This window comes from Triturus cristatus, chromosome 10 (genome assembly GCF_964204655.1).
Source record: "Triturus cristatus chromosome 10, aTriCri1.1, whole genome shotgun sequence".
In the NCBI taxonomy this organism is placed as follows: domain Eukaryota; kingdom Metazoa; phylum Chordata; class Amphibia; order Caudata; family Salamandridae; genus Triturus; species Triturus cristatus.
Window position 1 is genome coordinate 63581548 of NC_140593.1, and position 20232 is coordinate 63601779.

At 45.7% G+C, this 20232-nt stretch overlaps 1 protein-coding gene across 1 annotated transcript in view; it reads right to left on the bottom strand.

Moving 5' to 3' along the window:
* The window catches only part of COLQ (collagen like tail subunit of asymmetric acetylcholinesterase), a 778371-nt gene that overhangs the window by 465934 nt on the left and 292205 nt on the right, over window positions 1-20232 (bottom strand). The window contains exons 3-4 of the mRNA XM_085630419.1: window positions 15963-16064; window positions 8916-8960 (exon numbers count right to left, since the gene is read on the bottom strand). Of these exons, the coding sequence (XP_085486545.1) occupies window positions 8916-8960; window positions 15963-16064 (147 nt within the window). The remainder of the gene's footprint in view (window positions 1-8915; window positions 8961-15962; window positions 16065-20232) is intronic.

Below are 20232 nucleotides of genomic sequence, written 5' to 3' on the forward strand. Positions count from 1 at the left end.
GTTTCCTGATACATTTTTTTAGACCTCGCAGATCCATCACCTGTCTCCACTTGGTAGTCTGTTTTTTCTGTATCAGGAAAAAAATGCGAGTAGGATCCTTTCCCTTGTTGTAGACAAGGAACCTCTTCTATTGCCCCTAATATGAGAAGAGAAAGAATTTCTGCCTTTAGGGGCGACAGGTGCTGCTGTTTTCTGGGAACCGAAGGTCGGTCCAGTGGCCTTTGGACGAAGTCTAGGGTGTGACCATGATGAATAATGTCCAACACCCATCTGTCTGATGTTATTGACAACCATTGGTGGTAAAAATGAGAGAGGTAATGGGTCCGGTGAGGAGTGATTGATATCGAGGTGGTTGGCGCCTTGCGATTGTCACTGTCTCCTGTTAGACTCCTGAGGTTTTCCTCTTGCCGAGGTCTTTCTTCTGTTCGTCTGTTGATACGAGGGACCGGATGATCAAAATTGCTGCGTATTAGAAAACTGACGATACCCCTGCTGTTGGTAAGGCTGGTACCGATATGATTGAAAGGATGGTCTTTGCTGATAATGACCTAGTGTTCCTCTGCCACAAAAGGACTAGAATCTGTTCTGCTGCAGAGACCCTAAGGATCGAGCTGTATCCGTATCCTTTTTAATGCCTTGCAGGGCATCGTCCACATGTTTCCCAAAAAGGTTCTCCACATCAAAGGGCATATTGCTTGCACCTCTGGTCTGAATTAGGTGGCCCTAAGCCAGCCCTGCCTGCGGAGTGCCACAGCTCCTGCCATTTGTCGAAAAGCCACTGCAGATATATCTAAGGATATGCCAATCATTTCCGAGGCCGCTCGGGCCCCATCTTGAAGGATCTGTACGGCCTCTTCTTTCTTGTCCTCTGGAAGATAAGATAATAAGGGTGCCAGATCTTACCACATTTGTCTATCATATCGACTGACTATAGCCAGGGCATTAGAGGCCTTGATAGACGTGGCCGCCATGACCGCAAAACGTTTTCCTGAGCCATCCAGTTTTTTTCCTTCTTTGTCTGGGGGTGCTGAGCAGGCCGCATCCAGGTTTCTTGAACCTCTTTGAGCTGCCTGCATCACAACAGAATCCAGTCTGGGATGACCTATCAGGCAAGCTGGGGACGATTCAGGGCTTTATATTTCTTTCCAATTCTCGGAATCGAGGCTGAAATGGAGGCTGTATTCCTCATGATTTCTAAGCCTTTTTCCCAAATATAATTGACGACAGGGATAGTTCTGAATGATTTCTTGGCAGAATCTTTGAAGTCATATAAGAAATATTCTGTTTCTTTTACTGGAAGAGGGAGTTCAAAACATTTTGAGGCTCTTTCCATGAGTCCGATATCCTCCGGCGGGGAGTTTGCTGGAGAAGGCGATGGGGAAGGAGATGATGTAGCAATATAATGGTCCCACTCATCTCCCACAGGCTTGTCCTGCGTTAATTCCCCTTCCTCTGGTTGATCTTCTACCTCGCTTTCTACATAGTTGTCACTGATGGTTATGACTTTCGGAGGTGGTCTCTTTTGCGAGGTTTGAGGTGTCTGCGCTTTCACAGCCTGAGAAGCGCCCTGCGATTTAATTGTAGTATCAGACACGGGAGCATTGACTTCCGGAAATCGGCGATAGTAATCTGAAATCATATGCCGCAAATGCGTTACCAAAGATATTGGCATGGAAATAGCCTCTTTTCTTGTGGTGGATCTTCATCCTCCTCATATTCGTAAGCATCCTGAAAAGATTCATATCTTTTCGTGCTTGACAGACGGCAATCTTTGAAAGAAAATTCTTCTTGTACCACTTCAGGTTGTTCCTGGTACTCCTCCTCATCTGTATCTTGGCTTTTTATTTTAAGTTGAGATGGGCTGTAGGCAACCCCATAAGCATCATCTTCGTCAGACTCCTGTATCTCCAGCAAATTGGATGGAGTAAGCGGCGAAATTCTCGTCCAAGACAAAACCTCTGCTGAAGGCTTTCCTGATTTTCTTTCCATCAACGAGCCCATCGACGGAGGATACCTTTAAACAGATATAGACGCCACCGCTATTGGAGAGATTGGAGACTTAAAATCGTCGTCTACGGAGCGGTCGTTGACGGAGCGGTCGTCGACGAGGTCGTCATCGACGAGGTCATTGTCAGAACCGTGGTCGATGGTGTCGTCGTTGTAATTGTCGTCGACGAAGCTGTCGTCATTGACAGCGTTACCGTCGGCGATGCTGTCGTCGTCGACGTCTTCAGCGGCGTCAGCACCACGGACACTTTACCTTTCGTCGACGGGTCTGACGACGGAGCCTTCATCTCCTTAGATTTCTTGAAAGGAGTATGAGGCACTGAAAAGGATGCAGACTCCTTTTCCTTAGATTTGGTAATTTGGGTTTTTTTAGAATCAGACTTTGACTCAGAAGGCTCCACATTCCTTTTTTGAGAGGAATGAGCCTTTTCCTCCTCCGAACCTTCTTCTTTTGAAGCTATGAAAGCAAACGTGCCTCTCTGTCTCTCAGAGTTTTTGCAGGAAAAGTCCTACAATGCTTGCACTCCTTAGGGACCTGCTTAGGATGAAGGCAGTATAGGCAATCCTTATGAGGGTCCTCTGAAAACAGTCTGGCCTTCCCACAGGATCTACAAGGCCTGAACAGCCTCTTTTTAGAGCTGTTAGACATTTTAACCTGAAGATAAAAGGCAATACCTTATTTCCAGAATAAACTTGCTATGAAGTAACAGATCAAAAGTTCACCAAGGAACAAAACTGAGCAGAGCTCAGGGAGACTCCTTCCCACGTGACGGCGGTTGGAAATCTGAGGTATGGTGGCTCTGTTGGGGAGTGTGATCTCAGGTCTGGCTTCTCATTGGTCGGTATTTGGACCACATAATGATGGTACTGGAGTGCATAATATAAGATATCTCTATGTTACCGGTGCAGTTTTTTCTTTGTACTGCTATCTATTTATCATACCATGAGACTCCCACCATGACGACGGGGAAGATAGAAGCATGTGAATCTATGAAAGATTCAATACTGGAGAAATTCCAACATCTACATGACATTGTGAAAGAAACCCATGGTAGTGAACAGCCTGAAGAAAAAAACACAGTGGAGTCACCTTAAACCCTTAGTCTTTTAGCTCCGGGACACTCTGTGGAGTAGCCGCGTGCTCTTTAAGTACCTATTTACATTACATAGAATGAACCAGAGTGTGATGACAAAGGCCACCCCTGTATAGAGCGGTGTGCACTGTATTGGTTTAGGACCTCAACCCTTGGGGAAGCAGGGCCCGCAGCAGGCATGAGGAGGAAATTTGGAACAACGCCTGAGACAGAAGGAAAGCTCCTACATAATCCGTTGTGGAACTGTAGAATTTGGTCTCAATAAAGATCATGAGTGGCATCATTGGCTGTAAAAACACACTGGCCACATCAAATAGCCAACGAAAAAACTGAAATGGATGTCGAAATATTCTCAGACACATTAATGAGGATACTCATGTGTATATATGTATATTCGATTTTTACAATGCACTGCTGTTTTCCTGTTTTCTTTGTACCAAACTGTTCCCCGATTTGCAAGTCATAACCGTTTTTTCGCGTTTTCCCCTACTGGCCCTATTACAATCCATTGAATAAAAAGGGCATTCAGCGCCACAAATGGAAAATACAATAACAAAATAATTCTCTTCTTGAGTTTCCCTTCTCACTTAAACATCGCGGTAATTAATATACAAAATAAATTAAAATTCAAAGGAAAGACACGCAAAACAAAATTAAAGGAGTAAATTAAACCCTACGCACCCGTGATCACTGCTTACAATAAATATAGACCAAAGCAGTGAACTAACTTAAACTATACATTGCCCCCAGGCCACTCAAAGATGGCGTCGGTGGTCTTATTAAATCACTAGCGCTCAGTGATAATTTCAATCGAATTGATTGGAGATCATGTAGTCTCTATGATTATAACACAAGGTGGCGCGGACCAATTAAATAACTTCGTATAGCCTGGTCGCGTAAAACAATAACAAATAAAATTAAATATTCTTCCAAAATATATCAAGTATGGAATAGAGCGAATCAAAATACAAATAACAAGGATGAAAATCGACTCTTGCATATAATAGACAATAAACAACTAGATCTGAGACATTTACTGTCTCGCTAAAGCAACATAACAACACTCTAAGATGGCGCAACAAAACGACACTTTTCTGACGTGAATAACACGCGACATGTCGCACTACCCCTCTTTAAAATGGCCGCGGCCCAGAACGCTAACACACCGCGCGGAAGAACACCAGAGACGGCATTCGCGCCGTGATCCTGTTCTCATGCCTGAAAGTAAGTAGACTTCTTGTAGGCAAAGCTTTGCTAACAGAACTCGGCTGGCGCTTTGAGTCTATAAATAATATCAATCTTTTTCCCCCATCATGGTCCATTACACTGGTTTCGAAACGGGTTATTTTACTCCTTTTACTCCTTTTTACCGTTATAACCAACCCGTTAACCCTTTCCCTCATAATACCAACCATTGGGCCCCCAGAACCTTCTCATTACCATAGGAAATAGAATAGAGGAGATAAACTAGGAGAATAAGACTACAATGATTGTAATAATGATAATGCATAGCTATAAACTAGAATCCGCATTACCGGATGGTCCTCTGTATAAATTAATGTATACTGTACAAACAACTGCTTGTTCTGTTCCCCTCTCAATATGATTAGCCTGTTGCAATTTTCGTTATTGTATACATATATATTGTTTCATGCAGAGGCTGGTATACCTGTATTTTACAAGTAACCTGTGAAAAGTTTATGAAGATATCATGACCTGTTTTGAGATGTTATATATCGAAAGCAATTTGAAAGCACATCCCCAGGTAATAACATGCTCGCACCTTTTTGCTCTAACCACAGTTCTTGGGTATTGGACTTTATACCTCACCAATTCTAACTAACTCTTTCTAGCGCAGCACTTCTCTCCATACATAGGTTGCTCAGTCACTTCATACGTGACCTTCAATAAGAACTGAACTAATTTTGACACAGGTTAAGCACTATCAAGTCCTAATACTGACTAAATCGATGAATAATAGTTAATAAAACTAACCTGCTCACTATATTTTTGAAGCGATTAGTCATACTCAGACCTATTTATAGACACGGGTTTTGCTCAACATCACGCCTTTATTCTCTTCTTCTCTAAATACAACTTCTATTCACAGGGAGTGGTCACACTAACTCCTCTTAGCTCACTTAATGACTTCTCCTAGAATTAATTCCTTTTTGTACTTTCTTCCCTTGTCCTCGTACAGCCTTGAGAAAGCCCCGGCCTCAACTGAGCCTAGGGGGCGAAACACGTGTTGGCTGTCCATGTTCATTTGATTTTTTTGCTCATTCAAATCACGAATAAAAAGAACTCTTTGTTTCTACCAAAAGCCTGAATATGGTTTATTACAAGAGAGAGGGTATTTGACTCATTACCACAAAGACTTATGAACTTTTAAGGCCATAGAGGTCCAGTGCCTTGAGTCTATTCCCTCGAGAAGTCATTCTAATTAAATTGAGCAATACTCTCCAGGACCCGGGATCCTAGGGCCTCAGAACTTTAAATCATACCCGGGGGTACCCACCCACCTTTTCAGTCTGTATTTATGTGTAATTGTGAGGGGAGCCGATGTCCCTACATGTGCGGACACCCTACAGTAAATCACCTGGCCGTGAGGTCTGACGCGAATTCCCTAAATTTGTAATCACAGGAAAATGATTGCCATCAACGTTGATGGTTGTTTCTTCATTGATGATACTGTTGTAAACACTGGCGTGATGATAATTGTCATCTCCGGTAAAGAAGAGGAGTATTTTGATGAGTTCAACTTCAGCTTTGTGTCTGGGGTTTGATGGTGCAGAAGAGGTTTTCTGACGTTTTCTGACAGTATTTTCCAGTGAAAACAATCAAATCTGAGGAGGGGTCTCTCTTCTTGAGGTGGTTCTTCAGACTTTGCCTTTGAAGGGCAGAGTGTGAATGTGCTTCTTTAAGAGATTTTGCAAGACGTTTAGAAGAGCTTTCCCATTCCTACCCAGAAATCGGACATCCTCAGCTTTCGACTTCTGCGGCCACAATTTGCCTCTCAGTCCTTGAGAGTTTTTGTTGATAATGTTCTACAAATTGTACGGTCTTGTGCCATATGAGTTCTATGCCATAAACGCATTCTTTCTGTGGGTCCTTAGAGGTGAGCCTCTTTTTCCCACAGGATACACAAGGGCTCCAAAGACCTTCCTTGGAAGCTTCAATCATGGTCTGATGTTAAGCTTAATAAATAGTCACTTTTCTGGCAAGTTGCGCAGAGCTCGAGGGGACTCACTTCACACAGCCTGTGCAGTAGAAATCTGGTTTATGGTGGCCTGTGTGAGGAAAGGTGAATGCTGTGCTTTGGTCTGATTGGCTGAGCTTTGGATATTTTATATTGATAAGAATGGGCTGCTGCAGTGACTGTTAAAGCTATTCTGTGTATGTTTAACATGGCACTGCTCACTATGTTTACCATGGGACTCCCAGCTTGGCGACAGGGATGATTCAAGTGTGAATCACTATAAGATTCCATACTAGAGAATATACCCTTACTTAAGATTCTGACTATTATAAAGTCCACTGCGACTGCACACATGAAGACCAAAGACTGGCATGCAGTGGAAGAGTATGGAGGCAACAACTTTACTGCTATAGCACATTGGAGCTCAAGAGATAATGGACACCTACGAGGACCTAATAATAAAGAGACTATAATCAAATGACAACACCACACAACAGGAGGACAAACAACAAATAACACAGAGAGCCAATTCTAATACATTATACCACTACAATATAGAACGTAACCTAACATCACCCATAGTTAAAAGCTGATACGTTAGCACCAACCTAAAAAACCCACAAAGTTCTCCAAAGCATGGTGTGATATGAGACCAGCATCTCTACCAATCAGCAGAGAAACACAACACCTACCAATAAGGGCACACTACGACTTACTACTAATAAAAAAGAGGTTGTGACCCATCACCATCACTCAGGAGAAGACCATGAGGTACCACAACTGGCATCACCTGAGGCAGGCAATGAACAAACACCAATACTAGAGTATGGCGCAGGGCGTTAGCTTACACCACCACCACTAGAGGGCGGACTGTGGACTATGATCAATACCACCACCAGAGGATAAACAATAAACTATGAGCACTGTTCAGAGCAGGATATGAAGCAAACCAAAAGTACTCTAGAGGAGAAACAACTTGGGATCCCTACTGCCCCGGTTTGGAGTAGTTTCTGTAACCATAGAATGTCCTGCTGATCCTAACAGGCTCGTCTACTTAACAGAATGCTCTTACTCCTCAGGTTTGTATATAAGGTGTTGTGGCCACACTACCTCAAGATGCCGATGTCATATGAAAAAGATGAGGAGCAAAAGGTAGTGAATCAAATAAATGCCTCCTCGCTAACACAATGAGTTTATTCTGGTCACAAATTGACAATGTTCAATAACACAGGGTGGGTCAGAGTTCAGTGTCCTTTAATCTGAATAGTCCAGTAGGATGGCTATCGCTTGACCACAAAAGGATAGACAGTGAACAGTCTTCACTGAAGCACAGAGGCCACAAACCATACCAAAACCCTACAACTACTCAGGTGAGCAGAACGTGACCTAACATCATTAAAAGGTTCGCCATGAACAAACATCACCACTCACCGGCCCATCACTAGAGGGAATACCACTGTCACTGCAGAAAGGGTGGCCATGGAGCATTGCTACTATGCCCTGGGGAAATAGCTGGGGCGAGTAGGCGTGGATAACAGAGTGCGGCACCACTGCATGTAAGGTGATGGTGTCCAAACGCTCAGGAGAACAGCTTTGGTGGTCTTCTTAGTGGATGGATACACATACTTCAGAGTGTGACAGGTTTCGGAAGGGTGACAGGGTGTGTGGGATGGAGGGAGTATGCAGTGGCTGTCAGGGTTCGTATCATGGTCTCTGCACATCTGTGCAGAAGGATGTCCTGCTGATGGTGGAAGGATACGCTCCAGGGCGAGTTGTGCACTCTACAAATACACATAACATAGCATAGCACAGCATAGCGTAATGTAGCGTAACATAGCCTAACATAACATAACAAGTGATATTGAGTGAGATACCTGTACCCATGGGTAATGGTCGTGAGGCTCAAAGAAGCTCCAGTCATAGCACAGCGGCCAAGTGAGTGATAGGTGTGCACTATGTACCTGTGTATTTATTAGTGTGCCAGTACCTTCTTTCAAATGCCTCACTGCTGGACACAACACAGCCTGACATACAACACATGACTGCCAGGATGTGATGTCACTCATAAAGGGCAGACTGTGGCCTAGTGTTGCTACTCTTAATACAAGTAATACCAGACGCATTGGGTAGAGCGTCAGCCATAGGCTAGCGTTACGGTCTAGCTTCACCATGGAAGCACAGGATAGAACATAGTCCAACATCACCTCCACCAATATACAGCACTTTCATGTCATTGATATTTATGTAGCACTTTCCACACCCCTTGAAAGGAATAGAGCGCTTTCTATGTTGTAAACAAAGTAGTTACTATGTAGGTATTACTTATATAGTGCTTTCTACTCTGGACTCAAGTGCTGCTCTGCTCCTGACAACATGTTAAACTGGATGTCTGGAGAAGAAGCAAGACTCAGGTACCAACATAATCACCCACTAGAAATCTGCAGTCATATTCCCCAAAACGCGACTATAGCAGAGGGGGTGCCTGCAACTCACTTTATTTCAAACACACCAGAGGAGAAAATATCAATAACTTAAACAAGTCTCTGAGCAGAAATCCTTGCAATGAGGAATCGAAACATCAGCTGTCCAGTGGTATACGAATAAGCCAGAATTACCTTCTCTCCCTTTGGTCCCATCACACCTGGAAATCCCTGTGGACCCTGCACGAGGAAAATAAAAAAATAGAAAAAATTATTTTGCAAAGCATATTTGTCAAGAACAAGTAACTTACCTTCAGGAATGTCTTATCTGGTAGAGACTCTATCTAGCTGCAGATTCCTTACCTTAGAATAATCCCCAGTCGTCCAGACTGAATCTGGAAATGTTTTTGTGAGCAATATCCCTGTGCACCGGTAGGTAGCGTTGTTCGGCTCTGTATGGCATCGTCCATGCTGGAAGTGATGTGTGTGGTGCCAATATAGGCGCCACCCCAGCGTGCTGATGTCAGTTTTATTTCGTGACTCTCCACATAAGAAGTGGGAAGCCACGAAGAACAGTGACCACTGGTGCATGAAACTAGGGTCCTTAAAAGAGGGACAGTCCCTTACTCTGAAATCCGTTTGCAGAGCGGGGAGGATGGGTGGGACATTAACAAATCTGCGGCTACATATAGTCTCTACCAGATAAGCTGTTACCAAAGGTAAGTAAATTGCTCATCTGATAGAGACTTCTGGTCGAGATTCCTTACCCTAGAATAGATACAAAACAATACATCCCCGGAGGTGGGATAGCAACATGGATTTATACTAGAAAATCTTGTAGGACCGAACAGGCATAATGCTCGTCTCACTGGACCTTACTGTCCAGGCAGTGGTGCTTTGTAAACGTGTGTAGGGTGGCCCACATTGCAGCCTGACAAATATCCAGGACAGGCACTCCACGAGCTAACGCAGTGGTTGCAACCTTAGCTCGGTTGGAGTGAGCAGCAATCCTTCAAGAGGTTGCTTTTTGGCCAATGCGTGACAGATTATGATGCAGAACACTATCCATCATGAGATGGTCTGCTTCTGCACTGCCTTCCCTTTTTTGGCTCTAATGTACTCCACAGAGAGTTGATCACCCACTTGAAATTCTTTTGTGCAGTTTCGGGAGGAAGGATGCTCTAGTCCGAGTGAAAGGTTTATTTAAATAAATTGTGAGGTTTGGTGGCTGAGATGACAAGGCCTGCAGCTCACTGACCCTCTAGCCAGATGTTATTGCAACTATGAAGGCCGTTTTGAAGGTAAGGAGCCTATTAGGACAGCTGTGCAATGGGTCGAAAGGAGCACACGCCAGGAATGTAGGGACTAAATTAAGTTTCCACTGTGGCATAATGAAGGGTGCAGGTGGGGACATGTGTTGGAGAACTTTCAAAAACCTATGTACAATAGGGGATTTGGAGAGGGATTTTTGATCTGGCAAATGCACAAATGCAGAGATGGCAGAAAGTGCCCAAAGCTGAGCCCACATGGGCTAAGGAAAGAATAAACCAAAGGACCTGAGAAAGAGGTGCAGAAAGATTATTTTGTCTTTCTGTACACCATGCCACAATCTTGATCCAATGGCAGGTGTATGTCATTTTGGTGGAGGGGCGCCTGGCTGCCAAGATAACATTGCAAACTTCAGGCGGAAGGTCAACCGCTGTCAACTATTGGAGCTCAATCTCCATGCGTGAAATCGAAGTGTTTTCAGGCCCAGGTCCTGACCCTGCCGTGTTGCTGTTACAGAAGATCCTCAGGAAGAGGTAGCTTGATCGAAGTACCCATGCTCATGCATAACAACTCGGGATACCAGACTCTCTATGCCCAATCTGAAGCCAAGAGGATTACATGGGCCCGGTCGTTCTTGATCTTGTTGAGCTCTCTGGACAGGAATGGTATTGGCGGAAAGGTGTACAAGAACCTTAAGGCCCACTGAAGACAAAATACATTTTTGAGCGAGAGCCAACTTGGAAACACCAGCATGCAAAACTGCTGACATTGTGCATTCTCATCGCAGGCAATCAGATCTCACTAAGGCTCTCCCCATTCTTGGAAGAGACGTATTGACCTGGCGTTCAAAGAGCCTACCAGGGAAATGCCCTGACGTTCCAGCCCTATCTAAAGGTGCATAGCCTCTTTATAAAGGGTCCACAACTCCACTCCATCCTGTTGCAAAAGCACATGCCGGTGGTGTTGTCCGTGAACAACTGTACCAGCCTTTCTCTGACTGATGGAAGGAAGCCCTTCATTGCCAGACAGATCGCTCGGAGCTTCAACAGGTTGATGTGGAGTCCAAATTTCACTGGATATAAGAGTCCTCTGATCTTCACCTCTCCCAGAAGGCCGCCTCATCCCAGAAGGGACACATATGTCATTACAGTCCGCTCTAGTTGTGGAAGGGAGAGGTGTTTGCCACTGCAGATCATTTCCAGTTCCCTCCGACATCTACACCATGTTGGAGAGATTACCCCGATGTGTGCCCATTGGAACCTTAGGTCCCACTTCAGAGCCCTCATATGCCAGAGAGCACGTATCACGAGAAGGATGGAGGAGGCGATGAGGCCCAACAGCCTCAGAGTCAGAATCATCGACATCCAAGATAGAGGCTGAAACATTGGTATCATAGCCTGAATATCCTGAACATGCCGCTAGGGAGCAGAGGCTCGAAACAGCACTGAGGCCAGAACAGCTCTGATGAAAGGGAGCATCTGAGAAGGAGTTAGGTGTGACACCGGCACGATGATAGTGAACCCCAGAGAGAGCAGGAGGTTTGCTGTAGTCTGAAGTTTGGAAACAACAGCCAATTGTCGCGGTGCATAAAGACTGGAATCTCTGACCTTCAGAAATGAGCTGCCACCACTGCCATCATTTTTGTGAACACCCAAGGGGCACTGGTAAGGCCAAAGGGGAGCACGGAAAACTGAAAGTGCTCTTGGCTGACAGTGAACCGCAGGTAACGCCTGTGGGCTGGTAGGATAGGGATGTGAAAACAAGCATCCTGTAAATCCAGCGATACCATCCAATCTCTTAGATGCAGGGCAGACAGGACTTGTGCAAGCATAAGCATTCTGAATTTTTCCTTTTCAGCAAAAGATTGAGAAGGCGTAGGTCTGTGATAGGACGTAGGCCTCCGTCCCTCTTGGGCACCAGAAAGGAGCGGAAATAGCAATCCAAACCTATTACTGATTCCGGCATCTTTTCTATAGCCCCCATGGACAACAAGTTCTGGCAAAGCAAGCAGAGGTGGTCCTCTGTCATCCTGTCGCAGTAGGTGGCATGAGTGGTCGCAAAAAGGAGGAAGTAGTCCCTTTGGACAAGCTTCAAAACCCAATTGTCGAATGTTATTGAACTTCAGTCGTGCAGGTAATTGCGTATCCTGCCGTACACTAGATGACCATGATGGTCGGAGGGCATTCTAATGGGGTTTAGAGATTGTGTCTGCCTGGGGCAGGGAGGGGTGAACTGACTCAACCTCTGCTGCCTGTCCCATGTGGTCTGTGGGAAACACGTCCTTGGGCTACAAAATGATTGTGCCGTTTGCTGGATAGGGTGGCTGGGCGTGTACCGATGCAGTTGGAAACAGCTTTCGTTGCCATGAAAAGGCAGAAGGTGGACTGGGATTGACGGGAATCCATGAAAATACCCAAGGACCTGACTGTAGCTCTGCTATTCTTAAAGCATTAGAGTGCACGTCCACTTTCTCTCCAAACAACCGATAGCCATCAAGGGGCATTCCATGAGCAAGGCCTTGACACCCCCCAAAAAGCCTGGGGTTCTCAGCCAGTATTGGCACCAAACGGCCACTGACGATTCATCCCTTTGCCCAGTGAGTCAGTCGTATCCAATCCACATCTGATGGTAAACTTGGGTGCGTCCCTACCATAAGCAATTGCTTAAGATAATATGGCTCATGCCTTCTCCAAGACCACTGGCAGTACTTATGCAACCAAGTCCCAGATAGTATGGGAAAATCAGCCAAAGAGGCACACAGTGCTCACCGACCACAATACCAGGCTGGCAGAAGAGAACATCCTCTTCCTGAAGGTATTCAGCATTTTGGATTCCCAGTCCGATAGACTAGCAAGGAATGTGTCGGGGTTAATCTTGGAGTTGGAGTCCTGGACCTCTCTGGGGTAGGGTGCTGGGTGAGAAAACCAGGTTCCCATGGAGTGGGGCGATGGCGGCAGGCAATTGTCCTATGCACAGGAGCCCCTGTGCAGGGCTTGCGTCAGGCCTTGAATGGGACATCGGTAAGGGCTTCATTAAATGTGAGTAATTGTTCTGTGGGTGAAAGTCCCTGTTGAAGCACCTTTGTCAAGGTGTTTGTTTTGACTGCCACTGAGGGCAGCATAAGGTCAAGTACCATAGCCTCCCTCTGCACCACCACTGCGAAAGAGGCATCCTTCTCTGTAGCCACGGTAGGGGATAGACCAGGCCAGTGTCTGCAGAGGTGTCCAGTCCACTTGCATCCACCTGATCCTCAAACCAGCTGTCCTCTGTCTCTTCCAACAGGTATCAATAAGGGTCTGCAGATCCCTCCCATTCATCCCCCAACCAACGGCTATCATATAAATGAGGCACTGGCTCCATCATGGGGCACGTAAAGTCTGCCCCTGTTCTGCTCTGTGTCAGAGTTGGGGATGACAATGGGCATGGCGCCACCGAAAGGTGTTGGTGTCGACACTTAAGAAGGTGCTAGGGAAGGTCAAGGTGGCTCAACTACTGCTACTCTGAATCCATCATGCCTGGGACAAAGCCGCCGGCGGGAGACCAGAAGGAGCCCCTCTCAAGCCCACGGGGCTCAAAGGTGCTCCAGCGGGGACAGGCCACCTAAATATGAGGTGTAACGGATCATAAAATGTGCGTAAATGGGCAGGGGCTGCTCCTGCTCCTGGAAACTCTGGGAGGCGTGGAGACGGCCCAGGCACAGACTCCACCAACTCATCAGATGACTTTGACGGACGTGGTGAAGACAAAGATCTCTTTGACGTCTTGCTCTTCTTGTGCTGTGGGACTTATCTGATTTTTCCAATGACCTTGACTGCGACTACGAGAACTTGGAGTGGCTCTGACTGATTTCGGGACCTTCCTTTTGACCAAGATGGTGAGCGTCACAAGGCGAGCGGCGTGGAGCTTGAGGGACCGCTCCATCAATACCTTGGGGAGCATGGTGGGGCAATCAATGCAGGTCTTGGCATCGTGGTTGCACTCCAACACCGGAGATACATCAAATGAGGGTCCACACTGACATCTGTTGGTGGTAGGCACGCGAGGCTTGAAACCAGCATTCCTAGTTGACATAATTGACTCACCAGGAAGCAAAGTCTCAAACAAACTCTTGACAAAAAGTTTTTTTAAAGAGGTCTGTTAAAAAAAGACTGGTTGTAGCTTTTCCCAGGATCTGCGCTGACTGCAAAGAATTGGCATCAGTGCGCTGGGGTGGCACCTGTATAGGCACAGCATACGTCCTTTCCGGCGAGAATGACGCCACCAACGCCACACAGAGTTGAACGACGCCAGCTACCGGCATGCAGGAGAACTGCCCACAGAAAAAATTACGGGTGCAGTCTGACCCTAGGGATTATCCTAAGGTAAAGAATCTGCAGCTAAGAGTCTCTATCAGGTTGGCTGGAACTGGGGTGGATGTATTTGTGTTTTTCAAATTCAATGTCTTGTGATTATAGCATGAGCGTGAAAAATACATAAGTTTATGTTTCAGCTTTTGTAAAATATGGAAAAATCTGGGGTATAAAAGGCTAAGTGATGGAGATAAAGGAGATCCAGACAAAGGGGGGAAGAGATCCAGTAATTGTCAGAGGCACATACTGCCTTGGTCCATAAGCAGCATAAACTGACAGGGCTGCAGTTTGGATGTGCTGGGCTGAATGTACTGGAGGGTGAATCCTTCTAAGTCTTCTACAGCAGTGCAGGCTGTCGCTCACAGCTTGGACGTTACTTCTCCCTCAAGTTTAGCTAGAGACCAGATCCCAACGCCAGTTCTACTCTGAGCTAACTCAAGCAAATAAAGGTACTATTTGAGACATGATGATTCAGATAACAGAAAAAAACACTTTAGCAAAGATATCAGCATTTTACAAATAAACTATCGCTAATGTGCTATTTACAAAACTCAATGCTTAACTACACACTTTAGCACAATCAAAATGAGAAGAAAACAATGAATGCAACATGTATGATCATTTATTGTTTTTATAAAGTATGCTTATCATTTCTAAAACTGCAGACTTAGCAAAATGTCTTCGGAGGAATATGTTTAAATATTCAGACTGTACATTAATTCCAATATTTAACGTTCTTATACACTACTTGGGGAAATGGGACTTTGATGGGGTGCTGTTAAAGAGAATGCACTGATCGACCACTACACCTTCTCTATCCCACCCCTTATCTAGGGGCCTGGCATTGAGCATACTTTAATAATGTTTCTACAATTCTCCACCGTAGGTCGGTGTGTGCCAGGTTCTGCCTACATAGGATCTGTTAATGCTGTCCAGCATGTGCCCAACCAGTTGTTTTTTTCTGCTTAGTGGAAAATAAAAGTTACTTTAATTTGAGCCACTAAGGCAGGGGTCTCCAAGCTTTCCTGTAACAAGAGCTACTTATGTTCATTGAAAATGATCCCGAGCTACTAATATTATCAGTGTTAGAATAGTGACCACAACAGACAAGATTACATTAGTGGCCACAATATGCAAGATTACCAACTTGATCACCTCAGAGCACCAGCCAGCATTGCCAGCAGTAATGTAAAAAAGGTGGTGCCAGTTTGGAATGCCTTTACATGGGTAATACATACCTGGAATGCTTATGGCACAAAAATAATTATATTCGTAACAAGTTTTCCCAACGCCGTTATATTTATCACTCAAATATCAGCTGAAAAATATATTGCAAATTCACCCATTTCCTCCAAGCATTACCTTACAACTTCTGAAATATACACACTTTCCTTTTGAATATAGGCGTTTCAATTTTGGCATAAATATATGAATTCAGCCAAGCAAAAGCTTCAAAACTGGGCTGCACACAGGAGAGATACTCACAGGTAACTGGAGAGCTACCAGTAGCTCATGAGCTACTCATAGGAGAAGCCTCTACTAAGGCTTTGATAATGTGGTCAATCATAACTAAGACCCAGGCTAGGATGTGGAGTGGTTTAAAGTTTATGAAAAGACAACAAACCTGGGCACCAGGGGGGCCTTCGGGACCCGGGGGTCCAGGGACACACACTGGTACTGTTGTCTGGAGCTCTTGAGATAGATGGTTAGGGTCCAAACCGTCCATCTTAATGAAAGAAACAGAAATATGAATTAATGCACAGCAGTAATCAAGAGAACCCAGTCTGGCCCCAATCACCCATCAGGAAAAATCGAAGACCAGCAGAGAAGTCTAATGCAACTGGTTGATGCTTTAAAGAAATTCAAAAACTACATCTTCCCCGCATCTGTGGCTGATCATGTCTTCCCTTCTCACCTCATTTCTCATCAGGAAGCTTGCGTTTTTAGGTCCCTCGATGTAACCCAACCCTGCACTCTGCCCAGCAAGGATAGCCAGCCTTTCCTGGAACTGGACCTTAAATGCAGTCTGCGTGGTGGTGTGAAGCCCATACTCAGCAGTTCACAGGAGCTGCAGGGAACTCTCGGAGGCTGATGCAGCTAGGATCAATGACTTTGTCAAAGAGGGTCCCTCCACACCACTCTGGTCAGCCACACTAACGCCCCAACATCATTTTTTTAGTCTATCTTTCTCTCACAAAAGAATTCAGTGGCACACATCAACCCATCCTCAGGGCTGAAAAGACTTCAAATCAATGCCAAACGGAGACCCAAAATCAGCCCTGGCAAAAATGCTCAAACTAACCCACACTGCTCCCGGTTAATGAGTGTGGTATGCAAACATGATCTTCTTCAGAGGGATTTGGGAGAGTTTCCGCGCAAAGAAAATGTTGAAGAAATGACACCAAAAGCTGTGTTTTAAAGCTGAATTTTTAATAAGTGGCTAACAAGGCAAAGGATTTACAGGGTGATCTAGAGAGGAAGGAAATGGTACTCACCTGTGATCCTAGTTCTCTTTCAGGGGAATCCTCATCAAACCATGAAAGCTGCCCTCCACAGCTACCAATTAGAGAGCTGTCTACGGCTGTCTTAGACCTCTTACATCACCATGAGGTGTGTCTGGACTGCTGCATGGTGCCCACTTACATTTGTGGACATCCTATACCAGGCCAACCTCTCACACTTAGGAAGGCTGCCACTGGAGCCAGGCACTTGCTGAATATTCTTGGAGCCAATTTCAGGCCAAAAGGCAGCACCTTGAATTGATAATGGCTTCCGGCCATGGCAAATTGAAGGTACTGTCTGTGGGAGGGATTTAGAAGTAACAAAATGTCCTGTAACATGACAATGCGAAAGGACTGTTTTTTGAGGAAGGTGTGTGGTGACCTCAAATCCAGGATCGGACACATCGCCTGAAATTCTTCCGTACCAAAAAGTGACGGGATTAGAACCCTTTTCCCCGTCTGTACTTTGGAACAGGTTCTATTGCTCCTTTTCGGAGCATTGCAAGAATATCCAAACACAAGAGATGTTGGTGTTTTACTTCTTGCCGACCTGGTGGAGTACAAGGTGGACTATGAAGGAACTCCAGGGTATGGTCGAATTGGTCCATTGTTATTTTTTGCCATTGATGAAGATGTGTAGAAATTTGCCCTCCCAAGGAAATCTGTGGATGATTCAGGATAGAGATGGCCAGAGCCTGGAACTCATCCCTGGCAACGTGAGGAATCCTTTTCTTGTTGCTCTGCTCTCCTTGTTGGCTGCACAGTTTGGGCATGGTAGATGCTCTGTTGCAGGGCGCGCCTCAACACTTTATTTGCGCCCTCGGTGCCGCTCACCGGACACCCGGCGCTGCCCTTCACTGCTGAGGCGGGGGGTCTGTCAGCGACTGCGTAAGCTTAAGCTACACAGGCTGGCACATGCTTTACCAGACGGTGTCTTAATAGAGCTGGATGCCATATTGGGGGACGAACACACGGGCCTCCTGGATAGGATGACATATTATCAGCTGCGGGCAGCCATAAGGGCGCACTGTGCTTTGTTTACGGTAGCACTTCCAACGTTCCATGTCCTGGAAGCATTTTTATCCAATCCTTCACCCCTCAAACTTATAACCGGTCTTTACTCTGGCATGCAGCGCGACTCCCCAATAAATGCACCCTCTGCCCAGCGTGAGTGGGAGGAACCCTGGGAGCCCCTTTCAAAGAGGGTGTGTGTGTGGGCCTATTGTTGCACGCAATCTAGAGATTTGTCACCCAACTATTGGCCTAAGGCTTATTAATTTTAAATTCCTTCATAGACTATCCAGAACTTCTGTGTGGCTGTGCAGGGCAGGGCAGGACTGAGTGTGGATGTGCACTGTGCCCGTTGTGGAATGCCTGAGGCCTCCTTCATGCACCTGGCCTGGGAATGCTGGGAGGTGGCGAGATACTAGGTATGTCTGTTTGATGCATTGGATGAAATACTGGAATGTAGGATAGTGTTCACCCCGTTAACAGCTCCACTAGGATATGTCAAAAACCTCCATAAAGACAATAGGAGACTTGTGGCCATGATGCTGTTACTGGCGAAGAGACGATCTGTTGGGGTGGCAGGCGCAAGCAGCGTATGGATGAATTGCTCAGAGATGCAGCATTCTGCCATACCCACGAGTTCTGGGAACTAAAGCCGGTACAAGCGCACCCTCAGAACATATGGGAACCATTGCAAAGCTTTTTACGCACACACCAAGTTGACCAAGCGCAGGCCCCTGCAGCAGATGGGTAGTTGAGAACGGAGAAGTCAACGGCACAGGGAGGCAGCCCCATGCACTTGCGCACCACCCTTTTAAGCTCGACCAGAGAGGTATACTCCCCCTTCTCCCTTCCCCCCCTTATCTTCCCTTCCGCCTCCATTCCCAGTTGTTCCCTCAGTGTTGGCAGGCGACTGCTGCCCCTCGGGCGGATGCAAGATCTGGCTTTTATATATTCGGATCCGAGGACATTGCATGACCAGCTGAACTCTTGTTTTCCTTGATATGGTTGTTGTCTCTGTGAATTCAGGCATGCAAACGTAAGTCCCTTACTGTATTTATGCCCTCGCTTTCGTCTGAGGCAAAATTTTGTTGTTTGTACTGGACAAAATTTACAAATAATTTTTTTTTTTAAAGTAGCAGAAGAAGCTGAGCAGAGCTCAGAGGAGACTCCCTAATACAACGTGTGGTAGAAAATCTGAGGGTCTAAGGTTCTCTCAGGAGTGTTCTAAAGGGTGAGAGGTCCTGATTGGTTCAGAATTAAGCTTTGGTCTCTTTTTTAAAAACAATCGAAATAATGTAACAAAACTGAAATGGGCCTAGGCCTAGTTTCTGGTTTGTATTAGCTTTGCATTGTTATTTTGATGTACCAGGGACTCCCATCTCGACGAAGGGAATGATTCAATCATGTGAATTTATTAAACTCCCAATACTGGAGCAAGGTGCAGGGTCTCTAAGGGTGGCACAATAGGTGCTGCAGCCCTTAGAGGCCTTCCCTGATAACAGTGTCCCTTGTACCCATAGTACCTTTTACAAGGGGTTTACCTGTGGCCAGAGATGTGCCAATTGTGGGTACAAATATACAGTTTTGGGAAAGAACACAGGCCCTGGGAACCTGATTGACAGGGACCCAAGGCAGAGCAAGTTAAAGTGCATCAAATGTCAGGCAAAAAGTGGGGGGTTACCATGCAAAAAGGGGCACTTTCCTACAGTTCGATGTTCTGAGCATGATCTTCTGTGAAAGCTTGTATTAGATCTTTTTGATCTAGAGTGGGCTGACTGTCATCTTTCTCTGGATCTTCTTGGAGATTTATGTCTAGATCTAGACCTAGAGTGATGACCTTGAGTCAAAAGTGGGTGGTCTTGTGAGGACAGAAGGAGAGGTGGGAGGTATTCCAGGTGATAGTCTGGTGATGTTTCTGAACCTGGAGAAAAATTGGGTGATGTGGCTCCCTGTGGTGAAGCTGTATCAGAAAGCAAAATATTTTCTGAGTGACATGATGGGGAATATGTTTGGGAGTATTTGGAACCTGGAGTGGCAGGTCTCTCTGTTTGAGACTCCTGTGACCATCTAGAAGATAAATGTATAGATGGTGACAAACATTTTGCTCTAGATGTCACTTTTGAAGGCTGAGATGGCTTTGATGTCAAAGTTGGAGGTTCTGACCTTGATGAAAGTGGTTTCAGAGTCGATTGAGATGCCCTTGACGTCGACTGAAGTGACTTCAACTTAGAAGGAGGTGGCCTCATCATTGACTGAGTTGGTTTTGGTGTCAACTCAGCCAGTCTCAATATCGACAGGGGAAGACTAGTCATCAACAGAGGTGGTATTACCATCGATGGAGGTGTTCTCGATGGCAACTTTTGGGGTTCTTTTGCCGCTGAG